This window comes from Ostrinia nubilalis, chromosome W, assembly GCF_963855985.1.
Source record: "Ostrinia nubilalis chromosome W, ilOstNubi1.1, whole genome shotgun sequence".
Taxonomy (NCBI): Eukaryota; Metazoa; Arthropoda; class Insecta; order Lepidoptera; family Crambidae; genus Ostrinia; species Ostrinia nubilalis.
In genome coordinates, this window is record NC_087118.1 from 1,609,301 (window position 1) to 1,627,959 (window position 18,659).

Sequence of the window (18,659 nt, forward strand, 5' to 3'; positions counted from 1 at the left end):
ACTTACATTAAAACTATACACTTCAAAAACACTAAAAGTTATCACCACAAAGTTTTTTCGATATTTTTTGAACAAGATTGTCAGTGAGGTCCATGATTTCGTCGTATGAATCCTGGACCACGTATTGTGCGCTGATCAGCACATTATTAACTTCGAACCCTACAGGAGATTTATAATGAAAAACTGTATTTTTGAACTGGTTATATTACAAGATTAAATTAAGATGCGCGCGCGATGGTCGTACGGAATGAGTGAGCGGCGGCCGCGGTTGCGGCAGCGTATTTATGTGTAGGCGCGGGGACCCCGCGCTCCCCCGCCGATGCGCCCTCTGTTGTCATCACTATACTGCCCGCCTTGAAGCCTCGTCTTCAATTAATGTTGTTGGCAGCGGACAGATGGTGTTGTAGGCGCGACGAAGAACGCCCTTCTTTGTCTTGATGTCGGCGACCCTGGCTATGCCGTCTCTGCCAGGCAACGTTCGGAGGATGCGGCCAAGCGACCACATCAATGGAGGTGCAGACTTGTCCTTGATAAGGACAAGTGACCCCTCTCGCAGCTCCCCGTGTGACGTGTGCCACCGTGTCTTCCTCTGCAGCCAGAAAACATATTCATTATGGAATCGTGCCCAGAAATGTTGTTTTAGCGCTTCAATGCGTTGGAGTCGTTGAAGTGATGTGATGCGCTTTTCAATAAGTTGCGGGCAAGGCAAAGAAACGATTGATCGTCCAATTAGAAAGTGGGCAGGAGTGAGGCAAGTAAGATCTGAGGGATCGTTAGATATAGGAGTGATAGGACGAGAATTTAGAATAGCTTCTACCTGTATCAGCAGAGTCGCCATTTCCTCAAATGTCAGGTGCGTCAGTTCTAGAATGCGACGTAGGTGGTGCTTAATTGATTTGACTGCCGACTCCCACAATCCGCCAAAGTGAGGAGTGTAAGCAGGAATAAAGGAAAAATCGATACCTTTGTCGGTTAGATGTGCTGACAGCGACGGGTCTCTGAGTAGGCTAGATAATTCATTAAAGGTCCCTACAAAGGTGGTTCCGTTGTCCGAAAATATCCTCTGCGGCCTGCCCCGTCGCGCTATAAATCTGTTAAGAGCCGCAATAAAAGCTTCCTTTGTTAGGTCTGAGACAAGCTCCAGATGCAGCGCCTTGGTGGCTAAACAAACAAAGACACAAATGTAGCATTTTACCAATTTACAGCCTCTCCCCTTACGGTCTGCTATCAGCACTGGCCCGGCGTAGTCTACACCTGTTTCTAGAAAAGGATATTCCAAATGAAGTCGGCTGTTAGGTAAGTTGCCCATGATAGGCTGAATGGTTTTTCCTTCAAAACGACAACATTTAACACATGCTCGTACAATGCGCTTTGCGAGCCTGGTGCCTCCTAAGATCCAATAATTATGACGTGCTGTGGCTAATAACAATTGAGGCCCTGAATGTAAATAGGTTTTATGCAATGATTCGAATATAAGTTGGGATAGACGATGTTTACTGCACAAGAGAATGGGGTGCTTAACGTTGTAATCGTAGTGAGAATCACTAAGCCTGCCGCCCACTCTTATGAGATTATTGGGATCCATAAATGGAGTCAATGATAACAATCGGTTTTTGTGTGGTAATTTACCGGTGTTAATGAGTGACTGATATTCATCAGGAAAGGACTCCTGCTGAGAAATGAATAGTAGTCGAGTTGTTGCGGCATTGAGTTCCGAGATAGTCAGGTGTCCTGTAAGTTTTGGGTTATTCTTGTGGCAGTTATTAATAAATCTCAATACAAATGCTAATGTGCGTTTCAATTTGGTAAAGCTTGATAGTTTAAGTATTAGTTTAGATATTAAGTTACATTGATTATCAGAATTGTTGTTTAATTTATTATTATTTTGTGTATGAAAATTTGTTATTATTGTTTCTGGTAGGTTTTTTATATTATTATTATTTTGTACAGGTTTGTCAGGCCACTGTTGAGAATCTAGTTTCAAAAATGAAGGGCCAGACCACCATAGCGGGCAGTGTTTTATTAAGTCTGCTCGCACTCCACGCGAAACCAAATCTGCTGGGTTTTGCTTGGATGGTACATATCGCCAATCAAAAGAACTATCCTGTATCTCAATAACTCTATGCCGGACAAATGATTTCAGTTGATTTGGTTGGGAAGAAAGCCAACCCAATACAATCATGGAGTCGGTCCAACATGTACAGGACACATATTGAAAGGTAATTGACGAAACAACCTTTGCACATAGTCTTGCTCCCATGAGTGCGCCACAAAGTTCTAGCCGCGGCATAGTGGCGGTTTTAATAGGTGCTACCTTGCTTTTTGATGTTAATAATTGAACATTAACACAATCGTTTTCATCCACACTTCGTATATAAACACAGGCACCGTACGCCTTTTCAGACGCATCTGTAAATACGTGTATTTGTGTATTAATGGATGGGTGAATTTTTATGCATCTAGGTATCTGTAAATATTTTAAATTAATTAATGAACTTGCAAATTCTATGTATGATTTTTTAATATCTAAAGGTACTTCTTCGTCCCATGAGCATTTTTGTAACCACAAATTTTGTATAAGTACCTTTGCTTCGACGATGCAAGGTGACACGAGTCCCAGTGGGTCGAACACCTGAGAGATTGTGGACAAAATGAGACGTTTTGTAATTATTGTTTGTGTGGAATCTAAATTAATTGAAAATGAGAGAGTGTCAGCCGAACAGTTCCAATAGAGACCCAGTGTTTTGGCTGCCTCTTTGTAGCTGAGATTTAGGTGGTCTGAACTGGCGTCTCGACCACACACTGCATTTAAAATTTCAACATTATTAGAATGCCACTTTCTTAAGTAAAATTTAGCTGAATTTAATGAATTAGTGACATTTTTGCATAAATTTATTGTGTCTTGAATAGAGTCAGCCCCTGATAGAAAATCATCTACATAGAAATCTTGACAAATAGCTCGTTTAACGAGAGGGTCTGTCGTGTCATAGCCTAACTGTGACAAACATCTGGTGGCTAAAAATGGAGCTGAAGCTGTGCCATATGTTACAGTGTTCAGTGTATATGTTTTGAGAGGATGTGAAGGGTCGAATCTCCACAATATACATTGTAGTGGACGTTGATCTTGTGTAATGTTGATTTGTCGATACATTTTTTCGACGTCAGCTGACACGACAAACTGATGTTGACGGAAACGTAATAATATGGGAAATATTTCATCCTGAATGGTAGGCCCTACGCGTTGTATGTCGTTCAATGACTTACCGGACGACGTTTTGGCTGACGCGTCGAACACTACTCTTAATTTTGTAGTGGAGCTACTCTCCTTATAGACACCATGATGTGGTAAATAACAATACTTAGTGTTGGATTTAGGTATTATTTCGGTCATGTGACCTAGATCCAAGTATTCAGTCATAAATTGTAAATATAAGTGTTTCATACTAGGATCTCTTTCCAGACGAAGTTCAAGAGATAAGAATCTACGTTTTGCAATAAATAATGACTCCCCAAGTACGTCTGGTGAGTCATTGAGTGGCATTGAAACTATGAAGCGACCGTTACTATCTCGTCTGGTGGTTTCTAAAAAATGTTTTTCACACTGAAGCTCATCTAGTGTGTGTTTGTATTGGGGTGGAATTGTATCCAACTCCCAGAAGCGGGTCAGATCAGACTGGTCTTGATTACTATTGATGTGCATACACACATGATTACTAGGACCCGGTTGGCTTATGGCGCCTGAAACTAGCCATCCAAACTTAGTTTCGAATAGAACCGGCTTGTTTTTACCTAACTGGATGCGATTTGTGCCAATCACACTCCAAAAGACGTCCGCACCTACTAGTAAATTGATGGTAGTTTGGATCGGCTAGACAAACTCCAGATGGTATGTTTAGATCGTGTATGTCTATGTATGTGTTTGGTAATAACGAAGTTATTTGTGGAAGAACGAAGCAATCAATATTGGTTCTATAGTGACCATTGTAAGACTCTAATGTAAGAGAGCAAGACTGAGTGCTTTTGGACGTTTGGTTGTTTATTCCTGTTACCTTTGAACTAGCTAGGCGGGTAGGGAGGTTCAGTCTGCCACAGAGATCTTGTGTGACGAAGTTACCCGTACTGCCGTTGTCTAGCAGGATTCTGGCTGGATGCGATTTTCCACGCTTGTCGATCACGTTGACCAGAGCTGTGGAAAGCAATATATGACATGTGTTATTGACATAGTTTTTGTGTTGTGAAGAATTGGCAGAAAGTACGATGCTGTCATGGGAAACTGTCTCTTGGGGTGAACCTTTGTGCAAAAGAGTATTGTGTTTTATATTACAATACTTGCAATGTGACAGCTTGCAGCGTGACTCGTTGTGACCTGGTCGAAGGCAGTTTTGACAAACCTTGTATTCTTTTACCTTAAGTATGCGTGTCTCAACAGGTAACCTACGGAATGAGTCACAGGAAAACAGTTGATGTTCCTTTTGACATAGAGGACAGCAATGAGATTTGGGCTTGCTAGAAGATACAATGAAGCTTTTAGCCCTGGTTGTAGGTGCCTGATCAATTTTACCTTTATTTCTTGTCTCCTCTAATGTCTCCAAAAGGTCAGCCCTGTTTGACAAAAATGTTAAAAAAATATCTAGTGTGGGTGGGTCACTATGATTATTGCGAAATTCCTCCCATTCTCTGTTTGAAGTACTATCTAATTTAGTAGACATCATGTAAATGATCAAGGTATCCCAATGTTCTGTAGGCTGGTCTAGGGTAGCCAAGGCACGTAGGTTTTTGTTTGTGATATCTACTATGTATCGCAAAGCCTTGCTCGATTCCTTTTGTATAGCATTTATGTTAAAGAGTGATTGCACATGATTGTTGACGAGCAGGCGTTTGTTGTCGTATCGTTTACACAACAATTCCCAAGCAGCCGTATAATTATTGGCCTTGAAATCCAGGCTTTTAATTACTAATGAAGCACTTTCTCTTAAACAAGCGCGAAGGTAATGAAATTTATTAATTTCGTCCATACTATCATTGGAATGAATAATAGAAACAAATGTATCGCGAAACTCGAGCCACTGCTGATAGTCCCCGTTGAAGGTAGGCAATTCAATTTTAGGCAATCTTACGAAATTGTTGTGTCTTTGTGTGCTTGCATCAAGAGACAGAACTACTTACCTCAGAACCGTTGAGCGCGAGCGCAGCGGCCGCAGGGGACGGCTCGAGCAGTGCCCTCGCCGTGCCGATCGCGACGTAGTATTGGTTCTCGATGGCCTCCCGCTCCTGATATCTCAGGTCGGGATCCTCCGTAAGCTCTTCAATCTCCGTCTGAAGAGTATCAAAGTCCTCATATAAGGCATCAATCTTTCCAAGGCGTAATTTAATTTCGTTAAAAAGCGGGGAATTTGGCAACACTGAATCATCTTTTACTACATTTATGTAATTTGAAAAGCTAGTGATTTTACTTTTTATTGTTCCACGCCTTTTAACTAATTGTGATATTTTTGCTTCAGACATTCTTATGATTGATTGATATATGTATTTACTTTAAGGACTTGAATTAATTATATGTTTAAGATTGTAATTTACTTTATTTTTGTATTGTCAAATTAGAATATGTAAGTTTAAGGGTTTTGTATAAGTTAAGTAGAATAAGTATGATGTAAATATTAAAAAAATCGTTACGTAGTATCAAGTGTTTTGCAAAAAATGAAAAGAAATTAATATTAGGAACGGTACAACCGAGATACGACCGAGATGTTGACTTGTGAAGATAGCACACGACTCCCGAGTCGTGTCGGCGACTCGGTGTCTACCGACCTAGAAATAAAAAAATAAAAAAAACAAATTAAAACAAGGAAAGACAATTTGTGTAGTATTAGTGGCTATCTACGTAGTGTTAATGCGAAGCAGAATACACAATATTGTTATTATTATGATGAATTGATGTTTGCTGGTTTTATGATTTGAAATTATTTATGAATTTAATAAACTATATTTTACCAAATGTTTTATTGTTTGATTTTACTGCAAAGCTTGACAGACACCACAGTTGAGAAAATACGTTACAAGTTATTCAATGTGAAGGTAGACTTAGTAAATGAGTTTTGAAAATGAGGATTTTGCTAACTACTGATACGGAAGAGATGAAAAATGGGTGATGATTTTACGAAATGGATTATGAAAGAAGTGATTGCGAAGCTTGGATGTGGGTTCGCAAAGCGGATGATATGTGATGTGATGGGAAAAAAAGAAAGAAAATGGATTGATCTCACGGTTTCGTGCTATGGCGCAACTTATCCTTTCTTCTTTTCGCTGATGACTCCTCTTCACTGAACGCCGATGAGCGCTGACGCTGAACGCTGACGTTTCCTGGACGCTGGATCTTCGATGCTGGCCCTGGGCTGCACGTAGACGATGATCTCGGCGTTGATACTGCTCTGCTGATGACCAGGAACCGTCGAGGGCTGCTGTTGTGCGAATATCTTGCACTTTGTCGTGTTGCTTGCGGAACCGGACGGACCGTTGACGTTTGCAGTATTCAAATTTGAAGACGTGTCGCACCGGAATTTCTCGCGTACTTTACGTTGAGGATCGAAGGACCATATGTTCCCCGTAGGTCTAAGTTGAGCCTAACTTCGAACCCTACAGGAGATTTATAATGAAAAACTGTATTTTTGAACTGGTTATATTACAAGATTAAATTAAGATGCGCGCGCGATGGTCGTACGGAATGAGTGAGCGGCGGCCGCGGTTGCGGCAGCGTATTTATGTGTAGGCGCGGGGACCCCGCGCTCCCCCGCCGATGCGCCCTCTGTTGTCATCACTAGTCGGTGATTTCTGAAAGTCGATCCCATATCACTCACAATATCAATAACTTCTATTTTGATGAGCCTCTTTCTTTTCTGATTTTTCGTTATCACATAGGAATTCGTCGGTCCTAGTCTTCTTTTTGAAACACCTTTTTTATTCTTAGGCTTTTTCACTTGTCTTTGAACAGCATGCGCGTGTAGTCTGGAACACAGCTCCGGAAACTCTTGCGTAAATCCCTCCAGCGGATCTTGAGCGTACTGGGATAACATGATGTCAGGAGATTGAGCCATTATCTACAACAAAATAAAGTTTCATTAGTAAAAATATTTTTAACGTAAAACAAAGTGTTACACAAACTTCAAAATAAATACTTACAAGAATAGAAGCAATCGCACTGTAGTACAACGTTCGTCAGAGACAAAGTGTGAATGGTAAGAAAATAACCAAGTTGAGGAATCAATCACATTTTGCTGAGTTTATAATTAATATCGTCGTCACTGACGACCTACATAATACTCAGCACGTGTACATAAACATGACAATCAGTATTGTCGAATGTTTTTTTTGCTTGAATTTTATAAATAAAAAAACAAAATATCAATTTAATTTAGCAGGTAAGGAATTTTGTAAGAAAACCAAAAAAATTTATTCTGAAAATGATTTATTTTTATAAGTAAGTAAAAAGTAATGCTAACAGAAAATGCAATATAATATTAAATTTAACAATAAAGTCTAAAACTAACGTATTTTACATAGAAATTATTTACATTTAATATTTATTTCAGCTTAAAGTGATTTTATTACAACAATGAGCTATGCCCCCATGCCATTGTGGAAATTTTGTCTTGCAATATAAAACGTTTGTCATCCGCATTTGACAAAGCAATTTTATTAACTGTCTGTGTAAAAATATTATGCTTAATACATTTAAACAGAATATTTTTCCTACGCACTATTTTATCGTTTAGTAATGTGTTACTATAATCAGATGCCTCCAAGTGCTTAATAACATTTTTTCTTATTCCTTTTGCCTTTTTAATGACATTAGAATCAGTTTTAATGCAATACAATTTTGATCTCAACCCTACAAATTCAGTCATTATACACCCGCCTAGTTTGTCTTTGAATAGACCAGGTACTTTTTTGTTTCGAATCGGAAGGTCATACTGATTTTTCAGAGCGTAATTACTGGTATCGAAATATTGTAAGAAATGTTGCTTTATATCTACATAAAAATCATTTGTTTCTATTTGGTAAATAAAGCTATCAGTGTCTGTATAGCATAGTCGCACTCTATCTCCGTAGTGAGGCTTTATTACAGAGTAATGAAACTGGTACATGTGACTTTTAGAAAGTTCTAAAACGGCAAAGCCAATGTAAATTGGTTTATCTAATATAATTTTTTCCGGTTTCATTTGAATAGCCACTAAGTTTTCGGAGAAAATGGTGGCGCTATGAAAGTTTGGTCGAGAAATTAACTTTGCAGCAGAGAGAGACCGGTTTGTTCGATTGGTATCGTCCTGCCACTGATTCACTAATTTGATGTCTACTCTACGTTCAGTGTCTTCTAATGTTTTCCCAAAAACAGAATTATTCATAAGTTTGAATAAATCTTGTTGGAATGGTGTTACTGCTTTCTTTCTCAGTTCTGTGTTAAGATTTATATATTGCGCTAAAAATTTGCTTTGTTTAAAAGTCACAACTCGATGAATTTTTTGTAAAATTAGACCATGGTTTAAACAAGTCTTTAAATGAACGTAGTGAATCACATATTGGTATTTTGAATATAAGTTTGGTACTAATTTAGAAGTTTTACCTCCCGGAGGTATGAATTTCCCCGCGCAAAATGGATAATCGTTGTGAATACAATGCAATTCTTCCGGATATAATAAATCAACTTCAAGAATAAAACCAAAATCCGCATCGTCGGGCACGTTCATAATTTGTAATTGATCAATTTCGTGCTGTTTCAAAAATCTGAAATGGGATACTGGCAAAGACTGGCACATACTATAACCATAAAGATTATTACAGTCGATATATATGAGAAAAGAATCCGTTTTAGTTTCATCATAATTATCCATGTAAATATTATATTCGCCTGAGCATGTCTAGTAGAACATAAACAAATTCCACCCCGTATACCTTTCTGTATGAGACGTATAATTTCTAAGTCAGACAATAACTCCAACTCTACTCCTGTTTTCAGCAACATTGCGTCAAATGATAAGCTCGGAGCTGTTAAGTAATTAAAAAAAATAAAACCGACTCCAAAAAACATACACTTTAGTGTGGTGCCAAGATTATGAAACGTGTGAAGTTTGCCTGCACCGACTCCAAAAGTATCAATCATGGTATACATAAACATTAATTCGTCCTAATAAATAAGTAATTAGTAATTATTTTTCTACTTTTTAGTGTATGTTTTTTGGAGTCGGTTTTATTTTTTTTAATAAAAATTAACTTATTTCTTGCTTTTTACTTAACTTATTATTGTACCACGTATTACCACTGAAGGTAAGCAGTACATTGAGACTATATTCTTCATGTCAAGTGTAAAATAATATACCCTACAAAATACAGGTTACCATATCGGCAACCTAAAAAGACCTTAAACCGTCAGCCCACCTTAAAAACATGAAAAAATACAACTGTTGGTCTATTTGTACCTATAATATTTAAAGAATTATCCTCCAACTCCTTAGCGTTAAGGAGTTGTACGTACCATGACCAGTTCATCATGATGAGATAATAACTATCTAATGCTAACACTTGAATAACTTTAGAAACTATACTTATCTATAAAATTAAAAGAATTATCCTCCAACTCCTAAGCATTAAGGAGTTTTACCTTCTATCATCAGCTCATCAATATGATATGATGATTTCCAGGAGCAAATACTTGAATAACTTAAGAAAACGTTTGAAAAACGATATACGTGCCTATAAAATTTGGGAGTTGCCCTCGATTTCCCTAGGATCCCATCATCAGATCCTGACTTGGTGACAATGGGACCACCTCAGAAGTGTACCCTATCAAACAAAAAAAGAATTTTGAAAATCGGTCCACAATTGACGGAGTAATCGGTGAACATATATAGAAAAAAAAAACATACATACAGTCGAACATATAACCTCCTCCTTTTTTGAAGTCGGTTAAAAAGCAGGATCTAAGTGATATTGCTTTTTACAAACCGCTCTAAAATTTTCAAAGACGTCTGTTAGTAAATAGACGTCGGTTTTGAGATAAAGATCTGTATATTCTCCCATATTGCTTATGTTAAAAGTATCACGTTACACGTTAGTAATCACTTGTGCATGCATGTAATCTTCATCGCTGATACCTTCATCAGTTAAAGTATTATAGAAGCTTTCTTTGGGAGGAAGTTGTCTCTCAGAGAACGATCTCCATGATTTCATGTGGTCGTAGGGATAAATACCTTTGCGAGTCATTAATTTAAATTCGTTTTCTTTAGCAAAACATTGTTTTAAGTGAATGAAATCTGATTTGTCTAAACCGTTTGCTAATTTTTCTAAGCTTGTGCCTAGAAATTTAAAAGAGTCTACAAATCTTAACTGAGCAAATTTCCCATCAGACTTTTTTAAATATTTTGTGAATGAAATATAGTTTTCTTTATTCTTAGGTATTACTTTAATAGGACCCAAACTATCAGCCAATTCCTTAATGAACAAATGACAATCATAGCCTGCTAAATTATGAAAAAAAATAGGAACTAGTTTTGGGAGACTGTACTGTAAATTGCAGTACTGGTGAGCAGCACCTCGGTAGCAGCCTGTCAAGTGACAATGGTCTCTTACTTTGTCAAATAGCAGGAGACTATTGCAAATATGACACACGTCAGCTTTGGCATGCATTTTGGCATCACTTTCGTTAAACACCATTGGCACTTCAACGTTTAGAATGTCATAAATTTTTTCTACGTCTCTATAAAGACATTTGAGAAATTTTTGAACACAGTCGCGACCGCGGTACGAAACGAATCGATTAAGTTTGCTATCAAATGAGCTAACAATGCGATAAGCAAAAGCTGCTGGAATGTGTTGTATACGATTTAACGTAAAACTACAATTAGGATCAGGCTCACAAGTCGTTATTGGTTCAAGTAGAGTTTCAAAGTCGGCGTATGTGCCGGTATGCACAATACTAAATCTCTTCATATCTTATCTTGATCACGTTCACAGTGTCAGCACATTTATCACGTATAGTGCTGATGCTGTGACGTCATTTATCTATAATCTATATCGTATAAATAGTCACGCAGTTCGTGTTAATAAACAGACATAAAGCAGAGACTAACTACAACCCGTGTCTCATTCATACGGTCCTCCAACATGGCACAAATTGGTGACCCCGACGACGAACCCGACGAAGAACCCGACGAAGATGGCACAAATTGGTAACCCCGACGAAGAAGACGATCCCGACGAAGTTGACACAAATTGGTGACCCCAACGAAGCCGACGTAGCGACGAAGCCGACAAACAACGACGAAGTTAAACAAGTATCAAGCCAACGTGATGTGAGACGTAACCTCCATCACCACCATCTTCAGCATCAGCCTCCGCCAGTTTTCATCTGACATGGAATCAAATTGGCTACCCCGATTGAGCAGAGCAAATCCGTGACGTCACTTCAACATCAATCATCGTCATCATGTCAATTCATACGGTCTCATTCATACGGTCCTCCAACATGGCACAGCGTACACCACAAAAGGAACATCCTGTTTTCGATTAAAATTTTTAAAATGAAGACAACTACCATGTTCCGGAAGCACAGTAGTCACACCGCAACAAGTGTGACTATTAAGTTTCTCTTCAGACGAAAAAAACAGCATACAATCATCACAAAAGTATATCGTGCCATGATGCTTTGTTATTTGAGTACGAACAAGACGTGACAAATTTTTTATTAAAACATAGTGCGATTTGTTTCCCTTTTCAAGTAATATTAAATTGATCCTTGTTTTTCTTTTGAACTCAGATCTGTAAATTGGACCCACAATGCGGTTACTTTTTAAGGAATATACATTTATGGATATATGTATTTTGATTATTTTTTTCAAATGTTCTTATATCTGTGAAAGTAACAGGGAAGTTTAAACCATCAATATTCAATACGTCTTGTAAATTAGGATAGGACGATGGACGATCTCCGTTGCGTTTTGCAGGATAAAGGGCTGCGACAACGCTCCATAAAAAACAAAAGCTATCTTTGTTTTGGATATTGATGCATGCTTTTTTCTTTTTTAAATGTAACTAGCTGACCCGGCGAACTTTGTTCCGCCTTAATGGCAATAAATAAGCAGACTTTTTTTTTATTTCGAACGGGATAAAAAGTATCCTATGTCCTTCTCCTGGCTCTAAACTACCTCCCTGACAATTTTCAGCTAAATCGGTTCAGCCGTTCTTGAGTTATAAGTGGTGTAACTAACACGACTTTCTTTTATATATATAGATGGCAAATCCATATAACTAGAACCTGAACCACTTAAAGGATCAAATTTATTGATATTAATCTCTACATAAATGTTATTTAGAAAGGCCCACCCACTGTCACGGTCCTGAAATTCTTCAACTTTTTTACACAAGTTATTAGTCAAATATTTGGTTCCAGATAAAGTTACGATGTATTGTTATATTCTTAGTGGCAAAAGATTTTACGTCTTGGGAATCGTTTTTTAGTAAAATGAAATTAGCAAAATCTAAATATATAAAAGGAGAAACTGACTGACTGACTGACAGATCAACGCACAGCCTAAACGGCTAAACGTAGGCACTTGAAATTTGGAAGGAACGTAGTTTAGGTACCGTAGAGGTGCACTAAGAAAGGAATTCCCGAAATTACCACGGGAACGGGAATTAGCGGAAAAATCCTTTTGTATGAAAAATCTAAACCGCTTAAGTTAGATGCTTGAAATTTGGTGTGCAGGTACCTTAGTAAACTTAAAGCTTAGGTACAACAGGATATCGTAAAATTCCCACGGGAACGGGAGTTAGCGGGAAAAAACATATGTATGAAAAAATCTAAACTGCGTAAGATAGACGCTTGAAATTTGGCATGCAGGTACCTTAGTAAACTTAAAGCTTAGTTACAACAGGATATTGCAAAATTCCTACGGGAACGGGAGTTAACCGCTGAAGATAGATGAAGGGGGTAAAACGGGATCCACGCGTACGAAGTCGCGGGCGGCCGCTAGCTATCATCAGAATCTATCTATCTATATAAATAAAAATGAATTGATGTTCGTTAGTCTGATTATAACTCGAGAACGACTGGGCCGATTGAGCTGATTTTGGTTTTAAAATGTTTGTCGTAGTCCAGGTCTAAACGGTGAGTAAATACGCGCGTGATATTGTTTTTCTGTGACAGGCAAAATTCCACGCGGGCGAAGCCGCGGGCGGAAAGCTAGTAAGAAATAAATTAATAAACTTGCGTTATGAGGTTGCATTTTTTGATCATACATCTTTGCCATAGCAAAGTAATTGCATGTAAAGATGTAGACATAATACTACAGAATAATAATAATAAGTACTACTAAAAATTAAATAGTTCATTAAAATTTTAGTAGTTACATTAAAATAATCATACTATGTTACATTAAAAATATCATACTATGTTAGTTACATTAAAATGATCATACTATATTACGTACCTTGATGAAGTTGGCGCAGTCTTCCTCTTCTTCGTATGTTTACGAGGGTTAGCGATGATGGAGGTGGAACTCCCACGGAATGTGGATTCAAACTCTGAGTCAGACCTGTAAAGATAATGACAATTCAAAGTCAAATAATTTCCATCCTGTGCAATGAAAGTACACTCTGCAACGAATAGTAAACGAACAACAGTTTATAGTCAACGTCAAAAATATGTATATACTTTGTCAAACACTGCAAAACATTAAAGTTAGTTTTAAATCTTCAGTGCTAAACTTTAAAGTCTTAAACTTTGAAGTAACATGATTTACATGATGTTTGGCTAACTATTAACTAAACTAACGAATCTCTCCATCAAATCTAAACATAATTATCACAGTTAAAAATAGTCAACATAAAAAATATACTCACATATTGAACACTCACAATTTACTCAAGATGTGACGTCACTGGAGCTAGTTCCTCCTTTTGAAGCACTTCGAAATACAGAATGAAGCTCATACTGCGAGCCCCCAAATTTAAAGGGAAAATATTGATAATTCAGCAATAAGGTTAAGCCCATCGCAAACGTTACGTACCGAGAAAACAATGCTCCTATGGAGTAGTGGCGTACCGGTAGTCCGGTACGCTATAACAGAGGTTGCATGTTCCCGCTCAATACAAAATATTTGTGTCATGAACATATATTTTTATGTAACACTAGCGGCCGCCCGCGACTTCGTACGCGTGGATCCCGTTTTACCCCCTTCATCTATCTTACGCGGTTTACATTTTTTTATACAAATGTTTTTTCCCGCTAACTCCCGTTCCCGTGGGAATTTTGCAATATCCTGTTGTAACTAAGCTTTAAGTATACTAAGATACCTGCATGCCAAATTTCAAGCGTCTAACTTAAGCGGTTTAGATTTTTTCATACAAAAGTTTTTTCCCGCTAACTCCCGTTCCTGTGGGAATTTTTCAATATCCTGTTGTAACAAAGCTTTAAGTTTACTAATATACCTGCATGCCAAATTTCAAGCGTCTAACTTAAGCGGTTTAGATTTTTTCATACAAATGTTTTTTCCCGTTAACTCCCGTTCCCGTGGGAATTTTGCAATATCCTGTTGTAACTAAGCTTTAAGTTTACTAAGATACCTGCATGCCAAATTTCAAGCGTCTAACTTAAGTGGTATAGATTTTTTCATATAAATGTTTTTTCCCGCTAACTCCCGTTCCCGTGGGAATTCCTAAGTATACTATAACCTGCCCAGGAGTATGAAGAATAATTGTATCAGATTTCGTTAAAATCCGTCGAGTAGTTTTTGTTTCTATAAGGAACATACAGACAGACAGACAGACAGACAGACCGACAGACAGACAGACAGACAAAAATTTTACTGATTGCATTTTTGGCATCAGTATCGATCACTAATCACCCCCTGATAGTTATTTTGAAAATATATTTCATGTACAGAATTGACCTCTCTACAGATTTATTATAAGTATAGATAGATAATATTCGAAATTTATTGAAAAAATATTATCTCTTTCTGCAGTCGGTTTATACAGCTTGCGCATTGCGTTCACGCCGGGCCTAATGCTTATGCACACTCAGGTATTTACGAAAACTAGAGCGATGACGCGAATTCCTGTATGAAAATATACCACGGTGAAGACAAATTAAATATATTACAAAATCACGATTTGATTTAAACTAAAACATAATAAATATTGCATGATCTTGTGGATATAATTATTTAACATTTAAAAATATTTGACGTTATTAGTTTTAAATTAAACTTGAAATGATAACATGATAATTATCTTGATTTACTTAATAACTAGCGGCCGCCCGCGACTTCGTACGCGTGGATCTCGTTTTACCCCCCCTTCATCTATCTTACGCGGTTCAGATTTTTTCATACAATTTTTTTTTCCCGCTAACTCCCGTTCCCGTGGGAATTTTGCAATATCCTGTTGTAACTAAGCTTTAAGTTTACTAAGGTACCTGCATGCCAAATTTCAAGCGTCTATCTTACGCGGTTTAGATTTTTTCATACAAATGTTTTTTCCCGCTAACTCCCGTTCCCGTGGGAATTTTGCAATATCCTGTTGTAACTAAGCTTTAAGTTTACTAAGGTACCTGCATGCCAAATTTCAAGCATCTAACTTAAGCGGTTTAGATTTCTCATACAAAAGGATTTTCCCGCTAATTCCCTTTCCCGTGGGAATTCCTAAGTATCCTATAACCTGCCCAGGAGTATGAAGAATAATTGTACCAAGTTTCGTTAAAATCCGTCGAGTAGTTTTTGTTTCTATAAGGAACATACAGACAGACAGACAGACAGACAGACAGACAGACAGACAGACAAAAATTTTACTGATTGCATTTTTGGCATCAGTATCGATCACTAATCACCCCCTGATAGTTATTTTGAAAATATATTTCATGTACAGAATTGACCTCTCTACAGATTTATTATAAGTATAGATATAAAATATAAGACTAAGGCTGATTTGCACCAATTTACCTATGACCTTAACAATGACAATGACCAGTTTGTCCACACCAGGAGTTCGAGACAGATTTTTGACGATTCTTAAAGTTAAAATAAGATGGTGCAACTCAGCCTTATTGCAATTATTACGCTTCCGAAAGTTAGTTTTACAATGTTTTGGTTTGTTCTCATAATTCATTCGATTGAATATAATAATGACGTACATAGTTAATAAACTTTACGTAATTATTGGTCAATCAATATAATATGTTTTAGTACTGTAGTAGTAATGTTCTGAAGGTAGATTGGAAGAGATCGCTTTTTAACGATACGACACCGTAACAACTTTTTTGGTGTGCAATAAAGAGTAATATATAAAATATCTATCTACATCTTAGGTTTGACTTTTTTGCCTTATAACATAACTTTTGTTTGATAGTTGTTGGTATGTGGGAATAAAAAACAGGTTTTTATCCCTCACTACAATAATTACCTAATTAATAAAGAGACAAAGCCATGGTATAATTGTTTACTCGTTAAAATATCATCGACTTAGCAACCGGATGTCGGACCATTTCAATAGATTTATAGTTTAATAATGCAATTTAACAATTTACATAATTCTTACATCACAGTGCAAGCTATAAAATCATATAAAGCAATGAATTTGTAATCATTTTTATAGCACGTCAGTATGGTTTGTATTTATAGCAATCAAAGAGCTCAAGCATTATGAGAATGTGACGTCAATACAACAGCATTGCAACATTGCGCTTTATGCTACAGTTTGACACAGCAAAAATGGTATGTTAGTCGACGCTCTGATAATAGTGTAAGAGCCAAGGTTCATTGCAGGGACGGCAAACCAAAGTAAATTTTAAAATGTGTCACATCATTTTTAATTTAACGTAACCAATAGCTTAAATTATATTACTAGCTTTTTTCTGTCATTTTATGTTTAAGATAAGTCATGTCGTCACTTATTTATTCTCAAAAAGATGGATTATGATGAAAGTATTGATAAAAATATGTGATGAATAATTGCGTGATAAAAATAAATAAATTAGTATTTATACAGGGTGTCCCGTAATGTAACGTCAAGCCGGAACTGGGTGTTGAGGCAAGTTGTGCTGGTTATCAGAAAAATATAAAAAAAAATCTATGTGGCATATTTTAAAAATAATAGGCATTTTAAAAAAATCAAAAAATTCTACTCCAGGTGACGGTCCTTTTACTCGTGTTGCCACAAATCTTCACTTTTTCCAAATTTTTTTTTTGTTATGTAACCCTGAATAATGCTTCTCTAAATTGTTATCAAAATTACAAAACCAGCTGCTCCAACTTGGATGAAAAAAATACATTATTCCCAAAAAAAATATCAAAATAAAAATTTTGCCTAGTTTAAACTGACTGTACTGAAAAAAAATTGTACGACGCGAGTGTGGCAAGTGACGTCATAATTTGGCGCATTTAGTAAGGATTCCAAAATGGTATAACACTTTGTAAAATCTTGCTGTAACTGTCGACAATTTTTGTTTATTGGAAATAATCCCGTTTTTAATTTTATCTACCTTGGTTAAAAATATTATTCTAATGTGCCCAAAATTCAAGTTTCTGGCTTAAGTGAGGTGGAGAAGCCATTTTAAAAGGTATGAGCGGGACGGAGAGGGCCATCTTACCAAGCAGGGATGTTATGGATATCCGTAACCGTAACCGAAACTATCGGATATCCGAAATAAAAAAATATCCATAACCGTAACCGAAACTGATTCAAAAGTTACGGATAGTTTCGGATAAAGGCCAAACTGCAAAACTCTATGAAATCTGCAGTATACACGCCACAGCTGCAATGCCGCGCTGCCGATTTCATAGTTTTGCAGTTTGCGGTTGCAGTTTGCGGTCTGCGGCCCGTCTTGGAATTGTACCTTAAATCTTAATATTTGTTACCAACTTGTCTGGCATTCGCTGGCACCATCTAATATGCCAGCCTGTTTTACCTTTATCATACATAGGTGTCGTCTTAGTTGGTACATAAAGTAGCTATGTGGGTCACGCTCACGCAGCATCTTGCTATTTGTATTATACCTACATTTTTTAAATTCTAATAATTCCGTAACCTAAATTATCCGAGACTTTCGGATAATCTGAAATGATTTCATATCCGTGACCGTAACCGAAACCGGTATAATATTATTCTAATATCCGTAACCGTATCCATAACCGAAACTTCATATCCTTATTATCCCTGTTACCAAGTACAAGTGCAGGCAGAGCAGGTAGTAAAGGCGCGCGCGCACGGGTGACTTTTGTCACAGTATGTCAACTACTAATTACTGTCATGGTGACAAAAGTTTCTGTGACTGACTGTACGGTAGTCAGTCACAGAAACTTGAATTTTGGGCACATTAGAATAATAATTTTTAACCAAGGTAGATAAAGTTAAAAACGGGACTATTTCCAAAAAACCAAAAATTGTCGACAATTACAGCAAAAATTTACCAAGTGTTATACCATTTTGGAATTCTTACTAAATGCGCCAAATTATGACGTCACTTGCCACACTCGCGTAGTACATTTTTTTTTCAGTACAGTCAGTTTAAACTAGGCAAAATTTTTATTTTGAATTTTTTTTTGGGAATAATGTATTTTTTTCATCCAAGCTGGAGCAGCTGGTTTTGTAATTTTGATAACAATTTAGAGAAG

The 18,659-nt window shown here is 37.1% G+C and overlaps 1 protein-coding gene across 4 annotated transcripts; it reads right to left on the minus strand.

The window, feature by feature from the left end:
* Positions 1-340: 340 nt before the first annotated feature.
* Positions 341-5,938, minus strand: LOC135086286 (uncharacterized). 4 transcript variants are annotated; one of them, XR_010260378.1, is made up of 3 exons: positions 5,167-5,938; positions 4,050-4,186; positions 522-589 (listed from the first exon to the last, which is right to left on the minus strand). XR_010260378.1 is itself a non-coding variant. In XM_063981081.1 (2 exons), exons 1-2 carry the CDS (start codon positions 5,503-5,505, stop codon positions 341-343), a joined length of 588 nt encoding a protein of 195 aa, XP_063837151.1. In that variant the 5' UTR covers positions 5,506-5,938. The 4 variants fall into 4 exon arrangements, 1 of the variants encoding a protein (XP_063837151.1); XM_063981081.1 differs by lacking the exon at positions 4,050-4,186 and having other exon boundaries at positions 341-589; XR_010260376.1 differs by lacking the exons at positions 4,050-4,186; positions 5,167-5,938 and adding an exon at positions 964-2,513 and having other exon boundaries at positions 509-589.
* Positions 5,939-18,659: the final 12,721 nt, after the last annotated feature.